Source organism: Macaca mulatta, chromosome 20, assembly GCF_049350105.2.
Source record: "Macaca mulatta isolate MMU2019108-1 chromosome 20, T2T-MMU8v2.0, whole genome shotgun sequence".
Lineage (NCBI taxonomy): Eukaryota > Metazoa > Chordata > Mammalia > Primates > Cercopithecidae > Macaca > Macaca mulatta.
Window position 1 is genome coordinate 6,202,791 of NC_133425.1, and position 22,482 is coordinate 6,225,272.

General features: G+C 54.3%; 2 protein-coding genes across 2 annotated transcripts in view; one reads left to right on the forward strand and one right to left on the reverse strand.

Moving 5' to 3' along the window:
• The window catches only part of PPL (periplakin), a 57,974-nt gene extending 54,012 nt beyond the window's left edge, over positions 1–3,962 (reverse strand). Inside the window, exon 1 of the mRNA XM_028840625.2 lies at positions 3,517–3,962. Within this exon, the coding sequence (XP_028696458.2) occupies positions 3,517–3,578 (62 nt within the window). The 5' untranslated portion in view covers positions 3,579–3,962. The remainder of the gene's footprint in view (positions 1–3,516) is intronic.
• Positions 3,963–9,027: 5,065 nt separating this feature from the next.
• The window catches only part of SEC14L5 (SEC14 like lipid binding 5), an 81,919-nt gene continuing 68,464 nt past the window's right edge, over positions 9,028–22,482 (forward strand). Inside the window, exon 1 of the mRNA XM_077983894.1 lies at positions 9,028–9,158. The gene's annotated coding sequence lies outside the window, so the exon portion shown is untranslated. The remainder of the gene's footprint in view (positions 9,159–22,482) is intronic.

Consider the following 22,482-nt stretch of genomic DNA (forward strand, 5'->3'; position numbering starts at 1 on the left):
ACTGCAGAGGTGGGTCTTGGCTACTCCATCCTGCCCCGTGACAGGTCAGATGCCTCCTCTGGGAAGTCCTCTCTCACCTCCCAGCATCTGTGCTCTGACTGTGACAATTCTCACTTCAGGCAAGTCACAAAGCAAGCGAGTGGCCAGGCTGGAGACCTCATCTGTCCGGCTCTACGCTCCATTGCTCCTGCCTGGCCCTATCAGCCCGATGCTCACATAACCATACATGTACTGAAGCTTGACTCCATCTTACTCTCTGATGTGACTGCCAGCGACTCAAGTGCAGGGAGGTGGTTAACGTCTCCTCCACCTGCTAACCCCCAGCAACAGTGCCTATGGAATTGTGCAGTACATAGCCTGTCCACCATGATATCAAGTTTAACCCTGGGTATACCACAGCCACCTTGCCCGCATCTGCTTAATAACTGTAATTGTCATAGCTGCCATTACCTGAGGCCTCTTATCATTCTCAACCTTTCCCCTGCATTATTTCATTTAATCCTCAGCCAACATCTCCAAGCAGGTACCGTGCTTATTCCTATCCCACAGGTGAGAAAACAGGCTCAGAGAAGTCAAGCAGCTCCTCTGAGGTTGCACAGCCAGGGGGGTGGGAGCGGGTTTACTCCAGGGCCTCTCTGCTACGCTGGATGCTGTCCTTGGTGACCCGCACCATCCAGCCTGACTCTGTCATTAGCTCAGGTGTGAAGATCAGCTCTCACACCTGTCATTAGGAACCCGGGCAACGGGAGCAACGGGGTTCACACCCTGTCCCGGCCCAGGCGGACAAACTGGAAGGGGTGGCTTTCTTGGCGGGGTGTTTCATTCACTCATCCACACTTTGTAGTCCAAAGGCCTGACTACCTTGGGTGTGAAAGTCACAACTTGGGGCTCCTGGGTCCCCTGGGCCCGGAAAGGGGTGCTAACCCTCATCCGGGCACCTCCTGTGTGCTGTGCCCTGCTCCTCCCAGCAGCCCTATGCATGAGACACTCAGTATCACCACCCGTTCTGTGCCCACTTCCAGAGGCTCCAGGGTGGAGATGCCAGGATCAACAGTGAGACATTCTGCTCGCAGTGCTGGAGCTCCTACCTGCCCCACCACGCTGAATCTCACCAGCAACCTTGTCCTCCCCCAAACAATGGAGCGGGCCCTGGAAAACTCGGGGTGAAGGAATAACTTGGAGATCCACTTCCTGTGACCAGCGACCACAGCCTAGAGCCACAAGTCTGTCCCTTCCACCCCCAACCAAGACACGTGCTATGGGGTTAGCTGGGCATCAGGCAATGCTCGAGAGATGCATTTGAGAGAACTGGGTACAGGACTACCCCCACCCCACAATCTAGTCTAAGAACTAGTCCCCACTAAGGGGAGGGGGCAGAGGGATGCACTGGGCTTGGAGACCACCCGGGGAGGCATCTGACACCTGCTCAGAGCTGTGGCTGTGCTCATTCTGTGCTGGGGTGGCAAGGCTCAAAGGAATGGTCTTTCACCCCATGCTGAGGGACAGAATCAGGAGGGCTTCCTGGAGAAAGACACATCTAAGTGGAGACCTGGGACCAATGGCTGTCAGTCTAGGACAGACGGTGGCTGCTTTGGGTCAGGGATACAGAGAGTGGCGGGACCCCAAATCTTTGCCACCCCAGACCCTCTGAGTCCCTGCAGCTATAAAGGATGGGATGCCTTTCATCCTCACACTTTCAGGAAAGCCCGCACCCCTCCCAGCTTGTCTGGGTTCATTACAACCTTTTGTTAGGTCCAAGCTGAGGCCTTCAGGGATGGAAAGCTGCAGAAAGGAGGGAGGCTGGGGGGAGGCAGAGGGCAGGGGGAGGCAGAGGGCGGGGCGAGGCCTGGCCCCACTCCTGGTGTGTGGGTGTCTGCATGTGTGAAGGACTGGATGGGCCTAGTCTCTGGGGTGGAGAGGACAGAACGGTTCTCCACGGCTGGCACAGAGCATCCAATTGTGCAATGCCCTAGGGAACAGTGCAGGGACTGGACGGGCCCCCGGCTGGGTCCGAGTGCCAGCTGGACGCGGCCACGGAGGAGCGGCAGGCAGGCCCTGCCCAGTCTCTGGGGTTGTGAAAGATAGGGGAGGGGTGGGGAAATCTCTGAAGGGGGGAAATGCCTCTGAGCTTGAAAGGGCCCAAATGGAGATATGGGTGGGTGGGATCACAGGGCAGGGGGGCTTCTGAAAGGGCTGGAAGGCCAGGGAATGGAGTGTTGCACTCCAGCATGCCAGGGCCCCACCGCCTGCACCTGTCGGACTGGTCGGCCTAGGCCGGACTGCAGAGGTTGGGTGGGAGCCCTGGGCCCAGAAGCCTCTCCTTGCCTTCCTCTGGGGCCTAGGGAGGGAGTGAGGAGCTGCTGGAGGGCACATTGCAGGCTCCCAGTGAGAGCAGCTTGGGGGCAGAACTCCCAGCCAGGAGAGCCATGCAATTTGCGGGCCCCTCACCTGCCTGAAGCCTCTTGTCCAAGAAGCTGGCAAAATGGTCCTTGCTAACCCAGAGCCTCCATTCTATTTTCAGAAGTGGGGGCATAAAGCAGGGGCTGGATTCCCACCCCCTCCATCAATCTCAGCATCTCCACCAGGCTCCCCCAAACAGGTTATTAAGTGAACACATTAGGCTTATCAAAACGGACGTGGGCTGCTTCTCACTGCAAACACATCAAGACATGCCATTCCCCTCCCAGGCCGCCCTGGGAACCCGCGGCTCAGAGACACCGCCAGTTTCGGGGCTGGGGTGGGGGCAGGGAGCCACACCCCTGAGAAACCGAGCTTCGAAGAGGAGGCCCGGACGCCACCCAACCTCCGCTGAGAACCCAGAGGGTGGGGAGGTAAAGGGGGTGCCTGCCCGTGTGCCCCTCGACCCGACCCCGCACCCCCCAGGGCCTCTGAGCGCGGCTCTGGAGCGCAGGGTGGCAGATGCCGGGAAGTGCAGCGAGGGGTGGGCCACCCCCTTCGGACCCCCACCCCCTCGCCTCTCGGACGCCAGGAACACTTGCGAGGTCTCAGAGGCACTGGAGAGCACCCCTCCGACGCCGGCTCAATTTCCCTGCCTCAGGGCGCCCCCTGGACGGAGCTTCCTGGGTCGCCCACGGCGACCCCGCCTTAAGTGCCCGGTCCTCCAAAAACTCCGCCCCCGCATCCAGGTGTCTATTCCCGGTCCTGGGCGACCCTCTGCTCAAGAGCGACCCTGGGACACGGGGGTGCCCTGTACCCCCAGCTCAGCTGCCCATGCCCTAGGCCCTCAAGACAATGCTCCCTGGGCTCCCGGAGTCCCCGAAGTCCGCAATTATGCTCCCCCTCGGGTGCCCCAGCCAGTCCCCTCCCACCCGGCGGTGCTTCCCAGCTTCAGGGTGGCCTCGGTCCCACGTTCCCGTGAGTCTCGCACTCCCGGTTCAGTCCCCTGTTCCTGGGCCCCCGTGACCCCCATTCCTACACTGCCCGGGCGGTCTTCCCGGTCCTGTGCGCCCACAGGCGCAAGAGCGTCCCGGAACGGAGCTGCGGGCGCCTCCTCACCTCCGGGTCTGCACAGTGGGGCTGTATTTGCCTTTGTTTCTCTTCCTGAAGAGCGAGTTCATGGTGGCGCTCGGGGTGCGGGCGGTGGCGGCTGGCGGGCCGGGCGCGCACCGAGGGGCGGGAGGGAGCGCAGGTGAGCGAGCGGCGGCGCGCGGAGCTCCTAGTGCTGCGGGGCAGCGGCGCCGGGTCCCTACTCGCGGGGGGCGGGGCGCCCGACGGCCACTGGCTCTGCGGGCCGCTCCCCGAGAAGGTGGTGCTTACCTTCCCGAGGAGGGGCCACCGCGCGGGCGGGGCTTGGGCGCGGGGGTGGGGACACCGGGTCTTGGCCGGACACCGCCCACCCCCAGCCGGGGGACTCCGGAGGCCGGGCCGGCGCTGGGGCGCAAAGGCCGCCGGGGCGAGCGCTCGCAGCCCCACCCTCCCCGGGCCCGGCGCGCCTCTGGCCGAGGCCTTCACCTGGTTCTGCGCTGCCGCGGAACTCGGCGCTCCTGGTGCTTTGGCGGACACCCAGCTGGGCCCCGCAAGACAGGTGCGGCAGCGACCCGCACGGGTTCCTGTGCCCCAGTAGCTAGCGAATTGCACTCAGATGGTGGCAAGTGAGGGAAGGGGGCTGGACTGCGGAGGGCGCCGGCCTGAGTTCAAACCCTGCCACCCTCAGGTCGGCTGACACTCCTGGGCAAGGCGTTTTGCTGCTCCCAGCCACAGTTAACTTCTTTGTCAAACAGTGATCACCACCACCCGGTCCGAAAGGCCTGTGGGGATGTCCCTGCAGGTAATGCACGCAGGCGCTGAGCGCAGTGCCCTGGCCCGAATCTGCTCTCTGCCTGCCATCTCGGGTGGACAAAAACTACTTTGAAACTTCAATTACTCCAGGCCCTGGCACGAGAAGAGTGCTTCATAACTGGTCATAAAAGCTGCTCGATTCCGGCTCAGAACAACGTTGCACAATTCTGCCAGCATGTCCTGGCTTAGACTGTGTGCCAGTGGAGAAGGCTGCTCTTAGACAGAAACCCAATCTGACCTGAAGCCCGGATAGGGCCTCACAAGCAGGGAGGGTTCAGCGCCTCTGTGGAGGGTGGTGAGGGGCTGAGCCCAGCTGGGAAGGAGGAGCCCAGGGGAGACCCCAGAAGGCAGCGATCAAGATACTATGTTATGGCCAAAAGGCTATTAGAGCTCAGATGAGGAGTGTTCAGGTCTGCGGGGAGGGGCCTCCAACAGGGGGTCTGGAGTCCTGGGTTCAAATTCAGCTTTCTGAGTCTTCAGACCAGTCTCTTCCCCAGTTGTTTTGTATTTAAAAACAAGGAGGCTGGGCCAGGCACAGTGGCTCACAGCTATAATCCCAGCACTTTGGGAGGCCGAAGTGGGTGGATCATTTGAGGTCAGGAGTTCGAAACCAGCCTGGTCAACATAGTGAAACCCCGTCTCTACTAAAAATACAAAAATTACAGGGGCATGGTACTGTAATCCCAGCTGCTTGGGAGGCTGAGGCAAGAGAATCACTTGAACCTGGGAGGTGAAAATTGCAGTGAGCCGAGATCGCGCTACTGCACTCTGGCCTGGGCAACAAAGTAAGACCCTGTCTCAAAGTAAATAAAATAAAATAAAACAAAATAAAAAGTAGGAGGCTGATGGGGAATTCATTTCCAAGGGCTTTTCCTGCCCACAGCCCCAGAGTGTCTAAGGGCATCCAATGTCTTCCAGGCCATCTCTGTCCCTGCCACGGAAGGACTGTGGTTTCCAAATATTACAGGAAACTAGGAAAATATTATTATTATTTATTTTTGAGACAGGGTCTCTGTCACCCAGGCAGAAATGCAGTGCTGCCATCTTGGCTCACTGCAGCTCAACCTCCTGGGCTCAAGCGATCCTCCTGCCGCAGCCTCCTGAGGAGCTGGGACTACAGGCACATGCCACCACACCTGGCTAATTTTTAAAAATTTTTGTAGAGCTGGAGTTTCACCATGTTGCCCAGGCTGGTCTTGAACTCCTGAGCTCAAGTGATCTGCCCGCCTACAGCCTCCAGAAGTCCTGGGACTACAGATATGAGCCACTGCGCCCAGCCAACCTTATTGTTAATGGGACTTCTATGGGTGGGCTTAACCCATTTATGCCTGAGGTTGCAATTTTTTGAATTGATAAATCAGACCTTGGCGATGACCTTGAGCAATAGGAGATAAATAACTCCCATAGGCGTAGCATTCCAATAATGGAACACTAGGCATAAATGGTCAGGGGTGTGATTCCTCCTAAAGCTGTGCCTGCCTGCCTGCCTGCCTGCCTTCCTTCCTTCCTTCCTTCCTTCCTCTTTCCCTTCTTGCTTTCTTTCTTCTTTCTTCTTTGAGACTCAGTTGCCCAGGCTGGAGTGCATTGGCACAATCATAGCTCCCTGCAACCTTGACTTTTGGGGCTCAAGCAATCCTCCCACCTCAGCTTCCTGAGTAGCTGGATCCACAGGTGTCCACCACCACGCCTGGCTAATTTTTAAAACTTTTATATTTATACATGTTTTTGTAGAGATAGGGTCTTGCTGTGTTCCCCAAGCTGGTCTTGAATTCCTGGGCTCAAACAATCCTCCCACCTTGGCCTCCCAAAGTGCTGGGATTTCAGGTGTGAGCCACTGCACCCGGCCCTAAAGTTGCTTTCAAACTCTGTGTGTCCAAATGTGCGTTTTTCTGGGGGAGGGTGTATTGCTCAGTGGAGCCATTTACTCATTCAACAGATGTTTCCCATCACTCTCACAGCCTCAGTGTGCCTGGCTCTGCTTGTTGTACACGGCTGAGAAAAGGGAAAAGAACAAGAAACACAAAAGGGCCTTTCTCTTTGGGAGCTTTCAGGTCCTGGGGCAGGGGACACATATCAAAAATGTTAACTTGGCCAAGCACCATGGCTCACTCCTGTAATCCCAGCACTTTGGGAGGCCGAGGTGGGCGGATCATCTAAGATCAGGAGTTCAAGACCAGCCTCACCAACATGGTGAAACCCCATCACTACTAAAAATAAAAAATTAGCTGGGTGTGGTGGCATGTGCCTGTAGTCCCAGCTACTTGGGAAACTGAGGTAGGAGAATCTCTTGAAACCAGGAAGCAGAGGTTGCAGTAAGCCGAGATCATGCCACTGCACTCCAGCCTGGGCGACAGAGTTAGACTTTATCTCAAAAAAAAAAAAAAAAAGTTAACTTTTCTTTTTCTTTCTTTTTTTTTTTTTTTTTTTGAGATAGGTTCTTGCTGTGTTGCTCCTGCTGGAGTACAGTGGCATGATCATGGCTCACTGCAGCCTTCCTTGACCTCCCAGACTGAAGCCATCGTCTCTTCTCAGCCTCCCTCTCAAGTACCTGGGACTACAGGTGTGCACCACCATGCCTGGCTAATTTTTAAAAAATTAATTAATTTATTTATTATTATTATTATTATTATTATTATTATTGACAGAGTCTTGCCCTTGTCACCCAGGCTGGAGTGCAATGGCACGCTCTCAGCTCACTGCAACCTCCACCTCCTGGGTTCAAGCAGTTCTCCTGCCTCAACCTTCCAAGTAGCTGGGACTACAGGCGCCCGCCACCACATGAGGCTAATTTTTGTATTTTTAGTAAAGACGGAGTTTTGCCATGTTGGTCAAGCTGGTCTCGAACTCCTGACCTTGTGATCCTCCTGCCCCAGCCTCCCAAAGTGCTGGGATTACAGGTGTGAGCCACTGTGCCTGGCCTTTTTCTTCTTCTTCTTCTTTTTTTTTTTTTTTAGGAGTCTAGCTCTGTCACCAGGATGGAGTGCAGTGGCTCGATCTCCACTCACTGCAACCTCCGACTCCCTGGTTCAAGGGATTCTCCTGCCTCAGCCTCCCGAGTAGCTGTGACCACAGGCATGCGCCACCACACCCAGCTAATTTTTGTATTTTTAGTAGAGATGGCTTAAACTCCTGACCTCAGGTGATCCGCCCGCCTTGGCCTCCCAAAGTGCTGGGATTACAGGCGTGAGTCACTGCGCCTGGCCGCCTGGCTAATTTTTAGAATTTTTTGTAGAGATGGGCTCTTACTATGTTGCCCAGGCTGGTCTCAAACTCCTACAGGCTCAAGCAATCCACCTGCATCGGCCTCCCAAAGTGCTGGGATTGCAGGCCTCAGTCACCGCGCCCGGCCACATTGTGAACTTTTTGAAGGGGTCTGGGGACATACAGGGGAGAAGGACCCTGGGAGAGGCGGTGGTTCTAACATTGTTGCATCTTAGAATCTCTGGGGGAGTTTGTAAAAGGCATATCCTGGGGCCTTGGGACCCTTGACGTCCTGATTGGGGGGGTCTGAAGGGGGAGGTGCCCAGGAATCTGAATTCTGGACTAGCTTCCCTGGTGGTCTGAGACCTCAGTGTGTGCAGCCCCCCAGCTGCTCAGGCAGACAGCCCTGAACAGAGCTACCCACCAAACCCAATCCTTCCCTAACTCGGCAATGCCTGGCTCAGTTTCAGGTGCCACCCCCAGGTGGGCATTCCTCATTGGCAGGTAAAGGAGCGACAGTGCCCTCCCTCGTCCAAAAGTGACTTCCATGCCTAGATCTCAGGGCCCTGGAGGGACGCGCCCTCCAACCAGCTGATATTGGGAGCAGGTGTTAGAGAGGAGCGGGAGTTTCAGAACACAGGTGTGCGGGGAGTCACCTGGGACCCACAGAAGCCTGAACTCAACACGGAGCTGGCTCGCCACATAGACCCCTTCCCCACACCCCAAGAGGGGTTCCTGGGGAACTTGTCGGTCCTTGCTGTTGTCCCCTGCTCTGCCTCTGCTTGGACACCCTCTCCTTTCTCCTTCCCCATACCTTTCCCCACAGGTGGGCTCTTACTCCAGGCCGAGCATGACTTGAGGATGATCACTGCAACAGTGTTGCTCACATTGTGCTAAGTGTGCATCCTGGGATGCTCTTGGCAACACTGTTGCTAATGGAGAAGCTCTGTAAGGAAACTGCTGCCCATTTGGAGGGGGTTGGTCAGGTAACCAGGGCTGCCTACACGGGGAAGACCCTGCAGCTGGAAAAGGGGCAGATGTGCAGAACATATGCAGACTACACACAGAGTCGAGTGCCAGATGCAAAGTGCAAAATAAAGAGGGAAAGAGAGAGTATGTGGTGTGTAATATGCTTGTCTATGCACAGAAAACTTCTGGAAGGATGCATGAGAAACTGTTAGCTGAACCTCCCCAAAGAGGACAAGAAAGAAGTCTGAATTTTCTTTTCTTTTTGAGATGGAGTTTCGCTCTTGTTGCTCAGGCTGGAGTGCAGTGGCGCAATCTCGGCTCACTGCAACCTCCACCTCCCAATTCTCCTACCTCAGCCTCCCAAATAGCTGGAATTACAGGTGTGTGCCACCAGGCCCAGCTAGTTTTGTATTTTTAGTAGATACAGGGTTTCACCATGTTGGTCAGGCTGGTTATGAACTCCTGACCTCAAGTGATCCACCGCCTTGGCCTCCAGGCGTGAGCCACTGCACCTGGCCAATTTTTTTTTTTTTTTTTTTTTTTTTTTTTTTTGAGATGGACAGAGTCTGGCTCTGTCACCCAGGCTAGAGTGCAGTGGCGCGAACTTGGCTCACTGCAACCTCCACCTCCTGGATTCAAGTGATTCTCTTGCCTCTGCCTCTCTGCCTCCCGAGTAGCTGGGACCACAGGTGCGTGAAATGTTTGTATGTTTTGTAGAGATGTAGACATCCAGCTAATTTTTGTATGTTTTGTAGAGATGTCGTTTTGCCATGTTGACCAGGCTGGTCTCTAACTCCTGACCTCAAGCAATCTGCCTGCCTTGACTTCCCGAAGTGCTGGGATTACAGGCGTGAGCCACCGCGCCCGGCCCATATCTGAGTTTGAATCCCCCTGACTCAGTCCCTTTCAGTTGTGTGAACATGGGCAAATCATTTTGCCTCTCTGAGCCTCGGTTTTCCTCATCTGGAAAGGGGGTGCAAGCCTAGCATCAACTTCACAGCGTGAAAGTCTGTGTGCTAAACACTCAGTATGTGTCCTGGCAGTTCGGGAGGCCCTAATGAAGGGGAGGGGATTCTATCTGTAGCTGGAGACTGTATATTTGTGGGACTGAGGGGCACAAGTGATTACAGGAGCTCCAAACAGTGTCAAAACTCTGGGCTTCTCCAATCTGCCAAATCTCCTTTCCCTACAGCCCCTAGGAAGGTAAGAGTAGATTTGTGGGAGGGAACCAGATCAGGGTTGTAGGCCGACAGGCTTGTAGCTCAGCTGCTGAATAACAGTGACGACATTGATAATAGTAATGTCACCTCTTGTTTATTGAGGGCTGACTCCGTGCCAGGCACCATGGCACGTGCCCAACCACCCCCACTGCGTGAAGCAGGGCAGTTCTCCGTACCTGGGAGGTAGCCACTTCTTTGTCTTATTTTCTTTTCTTTTTTTTTTGAGACGGAGTCTCGCTCTGTTGCCCAGGCTGGAGTGCAGTGGCCGGATCTCAGCTCACTGCAAGCTCCGCCTCCTGGGTTCACGCCATTCTCCTGCCTCAGCCTCCCGAGTAGCTGGGACTACAGGCGCCCGCCACCTCGCCCGGCTAGTTTTTTGTATTTTTTTTAGTAGAGACGGGGTTTCACCATGTTAGCCAGGATGGTCTCAATCTCCTGACCTCGTGATCCGCCCGTCTCGGCCTCCCAAAGTGCTGGGATTACAGGCTTGAGCCACCGCGCCCGGCTGTCTTATTTTCTTTAATTAATTTTAAGACATAGGGTCTTGTTCTGTCACCTAGGCTGCTGTGCAGTGGTGCGATCAGAGTTCACTGCAGCCTTGACCTCCTGGACTCAAGCGATCCTCCCACCTCGACCTCTTGAGTAGCTGGGACTATAGAAGCACACCACAAAGCCTGGCTAATTTTTAAATTTTTTTGTAAAGATGAGGTCTTGTGGTTGCCCAGGCTGGTTGAGAACTCCTGGGCTCAAGTGATCCTCCCACCTTGGCCTTCCGAAGTGCTGGGATTACAGGCGCCAGCCACGGTGCCCGGCCTCTCTTGTCTTACTTTTCAGGCAAGGAAATGGGCCCTGAGAAGCACAGGGCCCATTTGGGCTGGTACCTGGGTCAGCCTGCTCCCGGCCTGAGCTCTTGGACCCCTGCCTGCCTCCACTCTTCAGAGTTCTAATTCCTGGGCTTGGGCTCGGGGCAGCTGGGCTGGTCTCCCGCTGACTCAGCTGAGCCTGGCCCAGGAGTGGCGGATAGGATAGAATTAGCAGATTTAGGGAGGAATTTGAGTGGCACTTCACCATCCCTCCCCTCTCCATTCTCTAGGAGCTGGGCTAGGAGCTGGTGTGGCTGTGTATGTGTGCACGTGTGTACACACGTGTGCACGCCCCACGTTTGTGGGCAGGCCGGATGGGGTGGGAGATCCGTTCTCACCCCGTGCATCCTCCTCTGGGCAGATGGGATTTGTTTGGATCGGCGAAGCCCTCTCCTGCCAAGTGACTCATCCCCTCTGCTGCCGTGGGTGGAGGGCCGGCCTGCCGGGGTGGGGGAGGCTGTTTGCTTTCCTCGAGTTTGCTCTGCTCGCACCTTCAGGGCCATTGGTTCCCCGGCAACCAGGCCACCCTCAGCGACCCTGAAACCTGTGTTCCTGCAGCCAGACCAGGCAGCCAGCTCATGGGAGGCCACCAACTTTGGAAGGGTTCCTCACACCCGCCCTCCTTGTTTGTCATCACTGTTGCCCCAGCAGCTGGAGAGGTGTTTGGGGTATTCGCCTGTGAACCAGTTTGAAACAAGAAGGGCAGCATTCCCCCAGCCCGGGACAGACAGAGGCACATGCAGAGGGACATGCGGGATGCATCCCGGGCCTTCTCCCAGGGTGGAGGCTGGGGTCCTCCTCTCCGGGACAGCCATTCTCCCATCTGCGGCTGTATGCACCCCCACTTGGGGTGCATTTACAAATGCAGATTCCAGGGTCCCTCCCTGGAAGAGAATACGGTTGGGTGAGTCTTGGCAGGGCCCAGAAATCTGCATTTATTTATTTATTAATTATAGACATGAGGTCTCACTATGACCCAGGTTGGTCTTGAATGTCTGAGCTCAAGCCATCCTCTTGCCTCAGCCTCCCAAACTGCTGGGATTACAGGCATGAGCCACCAAGGAATCTGCATTTTTTTTTTTTGAAACAGAGTCTTACTCTGTTGCCTAAGCTGGAGTGCGGTGGTGCAATATCAGCTCACTGCAACCTCCGCCTCCCAGGCTCAAACAGTTCTCCTGCCTTAGCCTCCCGAGTAACTGGGATTACAGGCACCCACCACCACACCTGGCTAATTTTTATATTTTAAGTAGAGAGGGGGTTTCACCCTGTTGGCCAGGCTGGTCTCAAACTCCTGACCTCCAATGATCCACCAGCCTCAGCCTCCCAAAGTGCTGGGATTACAGGCATGAGCCACCGTGCCCAACCAGGAATCTGCATTTTAACAAACACCTACTCTGTGGGATTCTGAGACAGGTGGGTTTGGGGCCACCCTGAGAAACACAGGTGTGAACAGAGACAGATGTTGCAGCAGCTCCGGCCCTGGTCTGCCCACAGCCAGGAGACACTTAAAGGCAGATGCAGCGGCAGCTCTAGCCCTGGTCTGCCCACAGCCAGGAGACACTTACAAGCTTCCCCCTGAAGCCAACCTGGGTTTGAAACGTGGCTGCACCTCACACCTCAGCCGTGTGACCTTGGGCAGGTGGCTCTCTTAACCTCTCTAGACCTCAGTTTCCCCATCTGTAAAATCAGGAAGAGCAGCGGGCAGGGATGTGTGCACAGCCCCTGGAATGAAGGCCCTGCTCCTGTCCCCACTCTGAGGGGACAGGAGGGGGCTGGCCCAGCTTCACCCCTGTTTTGTAACATGTGTTTACTTTTCTTACGGGACAATTCAAGGGGTGGAAAATTGTGCTGGCCTTCCAGCCCACTTGGGCTGACTCACACTCAGCTCTGGGCTGGGGGCCCTGTGAGCTCCCCACAGTCTCCCTGGGGCCAAAGGGGAGGCCAGGCCCTGGCAGCTGGAGCAGGAGAGGGTCCACGGTGAGTCACGCTCTGCCTGCCCCTGAGTCATCCCCTGAGAATGTGCCTCAGTCCCCTACCCGCCCGGGCCCCCTGGCAGAATGCCACTTCCCCCTGCCGCCAGGCAGCCCCGCCCTCCTGCCAGCCCAGGGAGCCGCTGCTCTGACAACTGCCCTCCTGGCTGTCTCCTGGATGCACCTGTACAGCCCTGTGTGTTATCAAAATATTGAAATAGCTCCAGAGCAGTAGTTAAACAGTGGTTGCTCTGAGCCCCCGGCCACGCTGCTTTTTCCCCTCCCCAGCCACTGAGGGGTTAGCTGTGGGCTCAGCAAAGGGTTCTTGGACTCTGCCCCACCCAAGGCTGGGGTCCACTGTGACGATGACCAGCCCATCAGCCCATCTTGCAGATCCAGGTTTTTGGGGTTTCAGACACCTCATCTTGAACCCTGGGCCACATTCCTTTCTCTTTTTCTGTTTGAGACAGTGTCTTGCTCTGTCACCCAGGCTGAAGTGCAGTGGCATGATCACATCTCACTGTAGCCTCAAACTCCTGGGCTCAAGCAATCCTCCCATCTCAGCCTCCTGAGTTGCTAGGACCACAAGGGCACCACCACGCCTGGCTAATTTTAAAAACGTTTTTGTAGAGTTGGGGTCTCGCTATGTTGTCCAGGTTGGTCTCAAACTCCTGGGCTCAAGTGATCCTCCTGCCTCTGCCACCCAAAGTGCTGGGATTATAGGCATGAGTCACCGCGCCCAGCCCCTGGGGCACTTTCTGACAACCTGCTACACATCTTGGACACCACTTGTCAAGCCTGGCCCTAGGCCTCTCAGGGGTGTCGACATTAAGTGAGGAAGTCACACTGTCAGGGCAGAGAGAGGGGCTGGGTGGGGCTGGACAGGCTCTGCCGGCTCAGGATCCCAGCAGGACAGGCTGCCCAACCCAGCCCCAAAACTCCCATCCTCTGTCCAACGCCCAAGCCTGCTTCCTCCCTGCCCCACCTCACCTCACGCTGCCCAGACTGGTGGGGCTGCATTTTTGTCAAGTGTGATGGGGGACAGCCCAGGTCAGGAGGTCAGGGCCCCTTTTCCTCCCAAGCCAGGATGACTCAGTGATGGACAGATCGGGCCACAAGGGGCAGAACACAAAACCAAATTAGGATTTAGCTTGAAGCCAACCTGTGAACCTTGGCTCTGCCATGCGCCCAGCTGCATGACCGTGGGTTGGTGGCTTAACTTCTCTGTAGCATGGGGAAGAGCCAGTGAGTTGAGGTGTCAAATCTCAACTGATCTATTTCCTAGCTGTGTGACCCTGGGCAAATGTCTTCACCTCTCTCAGCCTCCGTTTACCCATCTGCAAAATGGGGACACTGACACCTGCTCTGTAGGGTCTTGAAAAGTCTCAGTAAAGGAAGACATGGAATCATGGCAAATAATAACTTTTGTTGGGCATTTACTATAATCAGGCCACGTGCTAAATACCAGGCTTGGAGGCTGGCACTTTTTCTTCCAGCTTGATTGAGATGTGATGAATATGCAAGAAAGGGCACATTTTTAAAAATTTTAGACTGGGCACGGGGGCTCACGCCTGTAATCCCAGCACTTTGGGAGGCTGAAGCGAGTGGATCACCTGAGGTCAGGAGTTTGAGACCAGCTTGGTCAACATGGCAAAACCCTGTGTCTACTAAAAATACAAAAATCAGCCAGGCGTGGTGACATGTGCCTGTAATCCCAGCTACTCGGGAGACTAAGGCAGGAGAATCACTTGAACCCAGGAGGTGGAGGTTGCAGTGAGCTGAGATTGTACCGCTGCGCTCCAGCCTGGGCTACAGAGTGGGTGTTCAGTGTCATTGTTGAATGAATAAATGAATGAGTGGGAGGACCAGTGCACTATTGTGATCCCGGGGAAGGTCCCCTTAGGGGAGGACCAGGAAAGATTTAGTAGATCCTAAGTTAAAACTATGATGGAAGAGAAGGGGTTCATTGGTTTGTTCAACCATCCATCCATCCATCCATCCCTCCCTCCCTCCCTCCATCTCTCCATCCCTCCATTCCTCCCTCCCTCCCTCCCTTCCTCCATCCATCCCTCCATTCATCCATCCATCCATCCATCCATCTCTCTTTTTTTTTTTTTTGAGATGGAGTCTTGCTCTGTTGCCCAGGATGGAGTACAGTGGCACGATCTCGGCTCACTGCAAGCTCTGCCTCCCGGGTTCACGCCATTCTCCTGCCTCAGCCTCCCGAGTAGCTGGGACTACAGGTGCCCACCACCACGCCCAGCTAATTTTTTTTGTATTTTTAGTAGAGATAGGGTTTTACCGTGTTAGCTAGGATGGTCTCGATCTCCTGACCTCGTGATCCACCAACCTCGGCCTCCCAAAGTGCTGGGATTACAGGCTTGAGCCACCGCGCCCAGCCCCATCCATCCATCTCTTCGTCCTTCCATTCCTCCCTCCCTTCCTCCATCCATCCATCCATCCATCTGTCCATCCATCCATCCATCCATCCATCCCTTCATTTGTCAAATATTTATTGAGCACTTACTACGTGACAAGTCCTGTTCTAGGCACTTAGGATTCAAGATCAATTACAATAGACTCGGGTTCCTGCCCCCAGGGAGCTTGCTGTGGGAGGCAGGAGTGGGAATGGACAAACAATGTAAGTTTGAGGCCCATTTGGGTGGATCATGGTGCCTCTTCTGTGTGCCCCAGGAGACAAAGTCTGCAGTTGGCATAGAGCCACCATCAGGTAGGGGCCCAGGGACACTATGAGGAAAGCAGCCAGACTCCAGTCTGAGGGTGGTTGAGGACCCAGTGAGGAATGGGAGGTCCTGGCTTGCAGGGCGCCAGGTTCCCTCATCATGTTATCTGCATCGCTGACATTTCCCAGGAGCCAGGCTCCTCCCCGACCCCAGTGGAGGATCTCGACCTATTGCCCCCACAATACCTCCCACAAGTCACTCATCCATTTATTGAGCACCTACTGTGTACTGGCTCTGGGGATATAGTAGCAAACATGATACGCCCCCACATCCTGGGGGCCCCCTATCTTGGAAGGGAGGAGGGACAGAGGAGCAAACAGATAACCATATTTTTTTACAAATGAAATAACCTAAGTGCCCATCAGTGGGGGAAGTGGTGGTAAATTACAAAACTGCCCTAGTCTGGGAGGAATTCGGGGAGGCCTGTGGGCCTCACAGGGAAGCCGAGGGTGTAGCGAGTGAAAAAATGAAGCTGCCTGCTATTAGGTGTCGTGTTTTGTCATTTCTGCTTTAGAGCGGAGCTGCCCTGTGTCTCGGTGAGCTCATCCTCCACCTGCCTGCCTGGCTCTGCCTCCACCCTTTGTTCACGCTCTCTGCTGAGCTCAAACATTCCTGCTGGGCCCGGACAGCCAAGCCCCCATCAGTTGCCTCCCAGGCCATTCTCTAATCACAAGCTCAGGCTTAATCCCCACACAGGCCCAGGACTCCGCTGTGGGCAAATTACCCCTCCTTTCAACCCTGAAGTCCCTGATCTCCCCCTACACAGACCATCCTGTCCCCACCCCCCAGCCAAACGGCCACCTTCCACTGGTTGGGGGTGGGGAGACCTCAGTGTGGCCTTGTCTAATAAAACTGCCTGTGACGATGGAAATATTCTTTTTTTTTTTTTTTTTTTTTTAGACGGAGTCTCACTCTGTCGCCCAGGCTGGAGTGCAGTGGCCGGATCTTAGCTCACTGTAAGCTCCGCCTCCCGGGTTCACGCCATTCTCCTGCCTCAGCCTCGGGAGTAGCTGGGACTACAGGCGCCTGCCACCTCGCCCGGCTAGTTTTTTGTAATTTTTTAGTAGAGACGGGGTTTCACCGTGTTAGCCAGGATGGTCTCGATCTCCTGACCTCGTGATCCACCCGTCTCGGCCTCCCAAAGTGCTGGGATTACGGGCTTGAGCCACCGCGCCTGGCTGAATTTTTTGTAGAGACTGGAGCCTTACTATTTTACCCAGGCCGGTTTTGAACTCCTGGGCTAAACTGATCCTCTCTCCTTGGCCTCTCAAAGAGCTGCGATTACAGGTGTGATCCCCTGTGCCCGGCCAAGGGTCTTGCTGTACTGCTCAGGCTGGAGTGCAGTGATGTGATCATGGCTCACTGCAGCCTGGAACTTCGGGCCTCAAGCAATCATCCTGGCTCGGCCTCTCCCAAAGTTGGGAGATGGTAGAGGTGAGCCACCAGACCCAGCTGAATTGCACACTTCAAATAAACGAATTGTGTGCCTCCAAAAAGCAGAGTTATCACCTTCCTATGCTGTGTTGGCCACCACCTCAAGTGTCCAACGTCAAGTCCCCACCCCCTGCCCACCCTAAAGTCCCGTGGGAGATGCCCCTCCTTCCGAGCCAGCACAGTTACAAACATTTACCCGGGTCCCCTGGGGGTCCCTGTGCAATTACTTTTCCTCACGCAATTTCCATCAACCTTCAGAATAACACTATGCTTTACCCCATTAAAAAAAAGTTTCCGGCCGGGCGCGGTGGCTCACGCCTGTAATCCCAGCACTTTGGGAGGCCGAGACGGGCGGATCACGAGGTCGGGAGATCGAGACCATCCTGGCTAACACGGTGAAACCCCGTCTCTACTAAAAGAATACAAAAAACTAGCCGGGCGAGGTGGCGGGCGCCTGTAGTCCCAGCTACTCGGGAGGCTGAGGCAGGAGAATGGCGTGAACCCGGGAGGCGGAGCTTGCAGTGAGCTGAGATCCGGCCACCGCACTCCAGCCTGGGTGACAGAGCGAGACTCCGTCTCAAAAAAAAAAAAAAAAAAGAAAAAAGTTTCCAATGTGATTTTTTTTTTTGAGACAGTATTTCACACTGTCACCCAAGCTGAAATGCAGTGGTACAATCTCAGCTCATTGCGACCTCTGCCTCCAGGTTCAAGCGATTCTCATACCTCAGCCTTCCAACTAGCTGGGATTATAGGGACCTGCCACCACGCCTGGTTAATTTTTGTATTTTTTTGTAGAGACAGGGTCTCGCCATGTTGTCCAGGCTGGTCTCAAACTCCTGACCTCAGATGATCTGCCCACCGTGGCCTCCTAAAGTGCTGATATTATAGGAGTGAGCCACTGTGCCTGGCCTCAATGTGATTTTTTTAAAAAAGGCTAATCAGGTGAAGCAGTGGGAGTGGAGAAACCACAACAAAACAAAACAAAGAAATCTGCAACCGGTTGTGATAATTAGTTGTAAACACCACTGCACTCAGACCAGCTCATGTGATTTTTTTTATTGCAGTAAGATATATATAAAATGGGCCGGGCACGGTGGCTCAAGCCTGTAATCCCAGCACTTTGGGAGGCCGAGACGGGCGGATCACAAGGTCAGGAGATCGAGACCATCCTGGCTAACACGGTGAAACCCCGTCTCTACTAAAAATACAAAAAAAAAAAACTAGCCGGGCGAGGTGGCGGGCGTCTGTAGTCCCAGCTACTTGGGAGGCTGAGGCAGGAGAATGGCGTGAACCCGGGAGGCGGAGCTTGCAGTGAGCTGAGATCCGGCCACTGCACTCTAGCCTGGGTGACAGAGCAAGACTCCGTCTCAAAAAAAAAAAAAAAAAGATATATATAAAATGTTGCCCATCTTAATCATTTTTCAATGTGTGGTTCAGTGGCATTCGAATTGTTGTGTAGCCATCACACCACCCATCTACAGAACTCTTTTTTTTTTTGAAACAGAGTCTCGCTCTGTCGCCCAGGCTGGAGTGCAGTGGTGCGATCTTGGCTCACTGCAAGCTCCACCTCCTGGGTTCAAGTGATTCTCCAGCCTCAGCCTCCTGAGTATCTGGGATTATAGGCATGTGCCACCATGTCTGGCTAGTTTTTGTATTTTTAGTAGAGACGGGGTTTCACTATGTTGACCAGTCTAGTCTCAAACCCCTGACCTCGTGATCTGCCCGCCTCGGCCTCCCAAAATGCTGGGATTACAGGTGTGAGCCACCATGCCCAGCCTCCAGAACTCTTGTCATCTTCTGTTTTTTTTTTTTTTTTTTTTTTTTTTTTTTTTTTTTTTTTTACAGAGTCTCGCTCTGTCACCAGGCTGGAGTGCAGTGGCGTGATCTCAGCTCACTGCAACCTCTGCCTCCTGGGTTCAAGAGATCCTCCTGCCTCAGCCTCCCGAGTAGCTGGGACTACAGGTGCCCGCCACCAAGCCCAGCCAATTTTTGTATTTTTAGTAGAGACAGGGTTTCACCATGTTGGCCAGGATGGTCTCGATCTCCTGACCTTGTGATCCGCCCACCTTAGCCTCCCAAAGTGCTGGAGTTACAGGTGTGAGCCATTGTGCCTAGCCCAGAACTCTTTTCATCTTCTAAACCCCAAACTCTGTGTCCGTTAATTAACTCCCCAGGCCCCTCCCCCAACCCCTCCCCCTACCGTTCTACTTTCTGTCCCTGTGGATTGGGCTCCTCTGGTGACTCAAACCTGGAATCACTCAGTTCTTGTCTGTTCAGCACAATGCCCTCCAGGTTCATCCAAGTTGTAGCGCTTGTGAGTGATTTATTCCTCTCTAATGCTGAATAGTTTTCCATGTTACCCCTACTTTTCTATTTTTTTAAGATGGAGTTTCACTCTGTTGCCCAGGCTGGAGTGCAGTGGTGCCATCTCAGCTCACTGCAACCTCCGCCTCCCTGGTTCAAGCAATTCTCCTGTCTTAGCCTCCTGAGTAGCTGGGATTACAGGCGTGCGCCACCACGCCAGCTAATTTTTGTATTTTGGTAGAGACGGGTTTCACCATGTTGGCCAGGCTGGTCTCGAACTCCCAACCTCAGGTGATCCACCCACCTCAGCCTCCCAAAGTGCTGGGATTACAAGCATGAGCCATCACACCCGACTGCTTTTTTTTTTTCTTTTTTTCTTTTTTTGGGATGGAGTCTCTCTCTGTTGCCCAGGCTGGAGTGCAGTGGCGTGATCTCAGCTCACTGCAACCTCGGCCTCCAGGGTTCAAGAGATTCTTCTGCCTCAGTCTCCCTAGTAGCTGGGGTTACAGGCATGTGCTACCATGCCTGGCTAACTTTTTAATTTTTATTAGAGACAGGTTTTTGCCATGTTGGCCAGGCTGGTCTTGAACTCCTGACCTCAGGTGATCCGCTGGCCTCAGCCTCCCAAAGTGTTGGGATTACAGGTATGAGCCACTGTGCCCGGACCATTTTGCCACAATAAAATTAAGCTGGGGACCGTACCCCGCTTGCTGCATCCTCTCCACCTTCAGAGCCATCCCAGGGCCCCTTATGTATTCCAGGGCCCGGATCAGGGTCTGGACCCTGGGTCCAGCCAGTCATAACACCCTCTTTGTTTTTTTTTTCTGAGACGGAGTCTTGCTCAGTCGCCCAGGCTGGAGTGCAGTGGCGCGATCTCGTCTCACTGCAAGCTCCGCCTCCCGGGTTCACACACACCATTCTCCTGCCTCAGCCTCCCAAGTAGCTGGGACTACAGGCGCCCACCACCACGCCTGGCTAATTTTTTTTTTTTTTGATTTTTAGTAGAGACGGGGTTTCACCATGTTAGCCAGGATGGTCTCGATCTCCTGACCTTGTGATCCACCTACCTCGGCCTCCCAAAGTGCTGGGATTACAGGCGTGAGCCACCGCACCCGACCATAACACCCTCTTTAACTCTCCTTAGTGTCACACTGAGCCATTCAACTCAGGACATTCCCAGCAGGATGCCTTCCAGGAACATCTGCCTTTGGATTGGGTCCAGAGTTTTACTCAAGCAAATGCATCACTAATGGTTGAGTATTCTCTGGCAGTGGCCCATCTGCTGGGAAGACATTCAGAGACATGCGGTGGTTTCTGGGGTTCCCGAAACCCACCTCCTCATAAGGCAGCTTTGGCTGGGTCATTCTTGCAGGGCAGGTGGGAAGCAGCAGATAGAGGCTAAAGATCCTGCCCCGGGACTGAGTTCATGCCCAGCACCCCCCCGGGAATCAGCCTATCCTTGTGGCGCCTTCTTGTCCTGGAGCCAGGGTGCCTGGAGATCTTTTAATTCAGGGCTTGGAAATCACATGATCCTGGAGTGTCAGCTGCAGCTCTGGGAGAAGAAGTCACTGGAGAACCAGAGTCCTGGGTTTGAGTTCCTAACTGGCTGTGTGGACTTGGGCGAGTTATTCAGTCTCCCTGTGCCTTAGTTTCCTTACCTGTAAAATAAGGATTAAAATAGTTTTGACTGTATATGATTTTTGAGATGAAAGCCACGTAACAGAAAATCAGTCATTTTAATATGTACAATTCATTGGCATGTGCATTTGCAACGTTGTGCAATCACCACCTCTGTCAAGTTCCAAGACATTTTCATTGCTCTGGGATTGCTTTAAGGATTAGATGCGTTTGTGTTTGTAAAACTTTAGAATGGTGCCAGGTATAGTAAGTGCCAATGGACAGTCAATAAGTGATAGGAATAATTAGTAGAACAGTATTAATAATAGGTAACTGGGCCAGGCATGGTGTCTCATGCCTGTAATCCCAGCATATTGAGTGGCTGAGGCAGGTGGATCACCTGAGGTTAGGAGTTCCAGATCAGCCTGACCAACATGGTGAAACCCCGTCTCTACTAAAAATACAAAAATTAGCCTGGCGCTGTGGCAGACGCCTGTAATCCCAGCTACTCGGGAGGCTGAGGCAGGAGAGTCGCTTGAATCTGGGAGGCAGATGTTGTAGTGAGCCGAGATTGTGCCACCACACTTCAGCCTGGGCAACAGAGCCAGACCCCATCTCAAAAACAAACCAACCCCACAAACAGCTGGAGTGGGTGTTGGTGGCGTTATTAATTCCCTTTCCTGGGATTGGAGGAGGAGAGAATGGGGTTCTCACTCGCCTCCAGGCCCCAGTTTCCACTTTGAGCTGTCTGTACCCGCAGGACTGTCACACGTCTGTCTCCCACGCAGAGTCATTGTCCTCCCTCAATGTTGGGCGGCAGAGAGGCGGACTTAACGCCTTTCGTGGTGGTAACAGCAGCTAACAGTGTTAATGTTCACTTTGCTCTGTGGCAATGCCTGGGCAGAGCTGGGCATTTCCTGGATGAGCCCAGGTTGGGAAAGTCATCCCTGGATCCCATGTCCCCCAACTGCTCACTCTTGTGGTTAATCCAGGAGCCATGGACTATCATTTGCTGCCACCTTGCGACAGGGATGGGAACTTTGTGTCCCATTTCCACCCTTGATAGCCTTAGCCAAGAGTGTGCTGGGCACCTGCTGCCTGCCAGATCCCCAGCAAGATTGTTGCCAACATGCGGGCAGGTGAGTAAGGCAGCCACAGCCACAGCCCCTGCCCTCAGGGAGCTCCCAGTCTCCTGAGAGAAACCGCCAGGAACCCACAGATAGATAAAATGAATAAATGCAATGATTAGAATGTGATGCAGGCTAGGAAGGAAAGAGGTGGTTTTCACAGGGTCCAATGACATATTTGAAATAAATCAGGGGTTGTCCATCTCCCTGGCCACCTCTGACTTCCCCTGCATGAGGGGATGAATTCACCCCACGCTGGCACATAGTAGGTGCTCAGTCATTGTTTTTTTTTTTTTTTTTTTTTGAGACGGAGTCTCGCTCTGTGGCGCAGGCTGGAGTGCAGTGGCCGGATCTCAGCTCACTGCAAGCTCTGCCTCCCGGTTTACGCCATTCTCCTGCCTCAGCCTCCCGAGTAGCTGGGACTACAGGCGCCTGCCACCTCGCCCGGCTAGTTTTTTGTACTTTTTAGTAGAGACGGGGTTTCACCGTGTTAGCCAGGATGGTCTCGATCTCCTGACCTCGTGATCCGCCCGTCTCGGCCTCCCAAAGTGCTGGGATTACAGGCTGCTCAGTCATTGTTGAATGAGTGAATACATGGATAAAAGTGCTGTCCAGAGCCAGCTTCTTGACTCTTGTAGGCTAAACAGACGAGGAGTGGCAAGGCAGGACTTCCGGGAGCAAGGTTGGTCCCCCGGGAGTCCTGGGAGGGCTGGAAGGGGTTAAGGGTGAGTTAA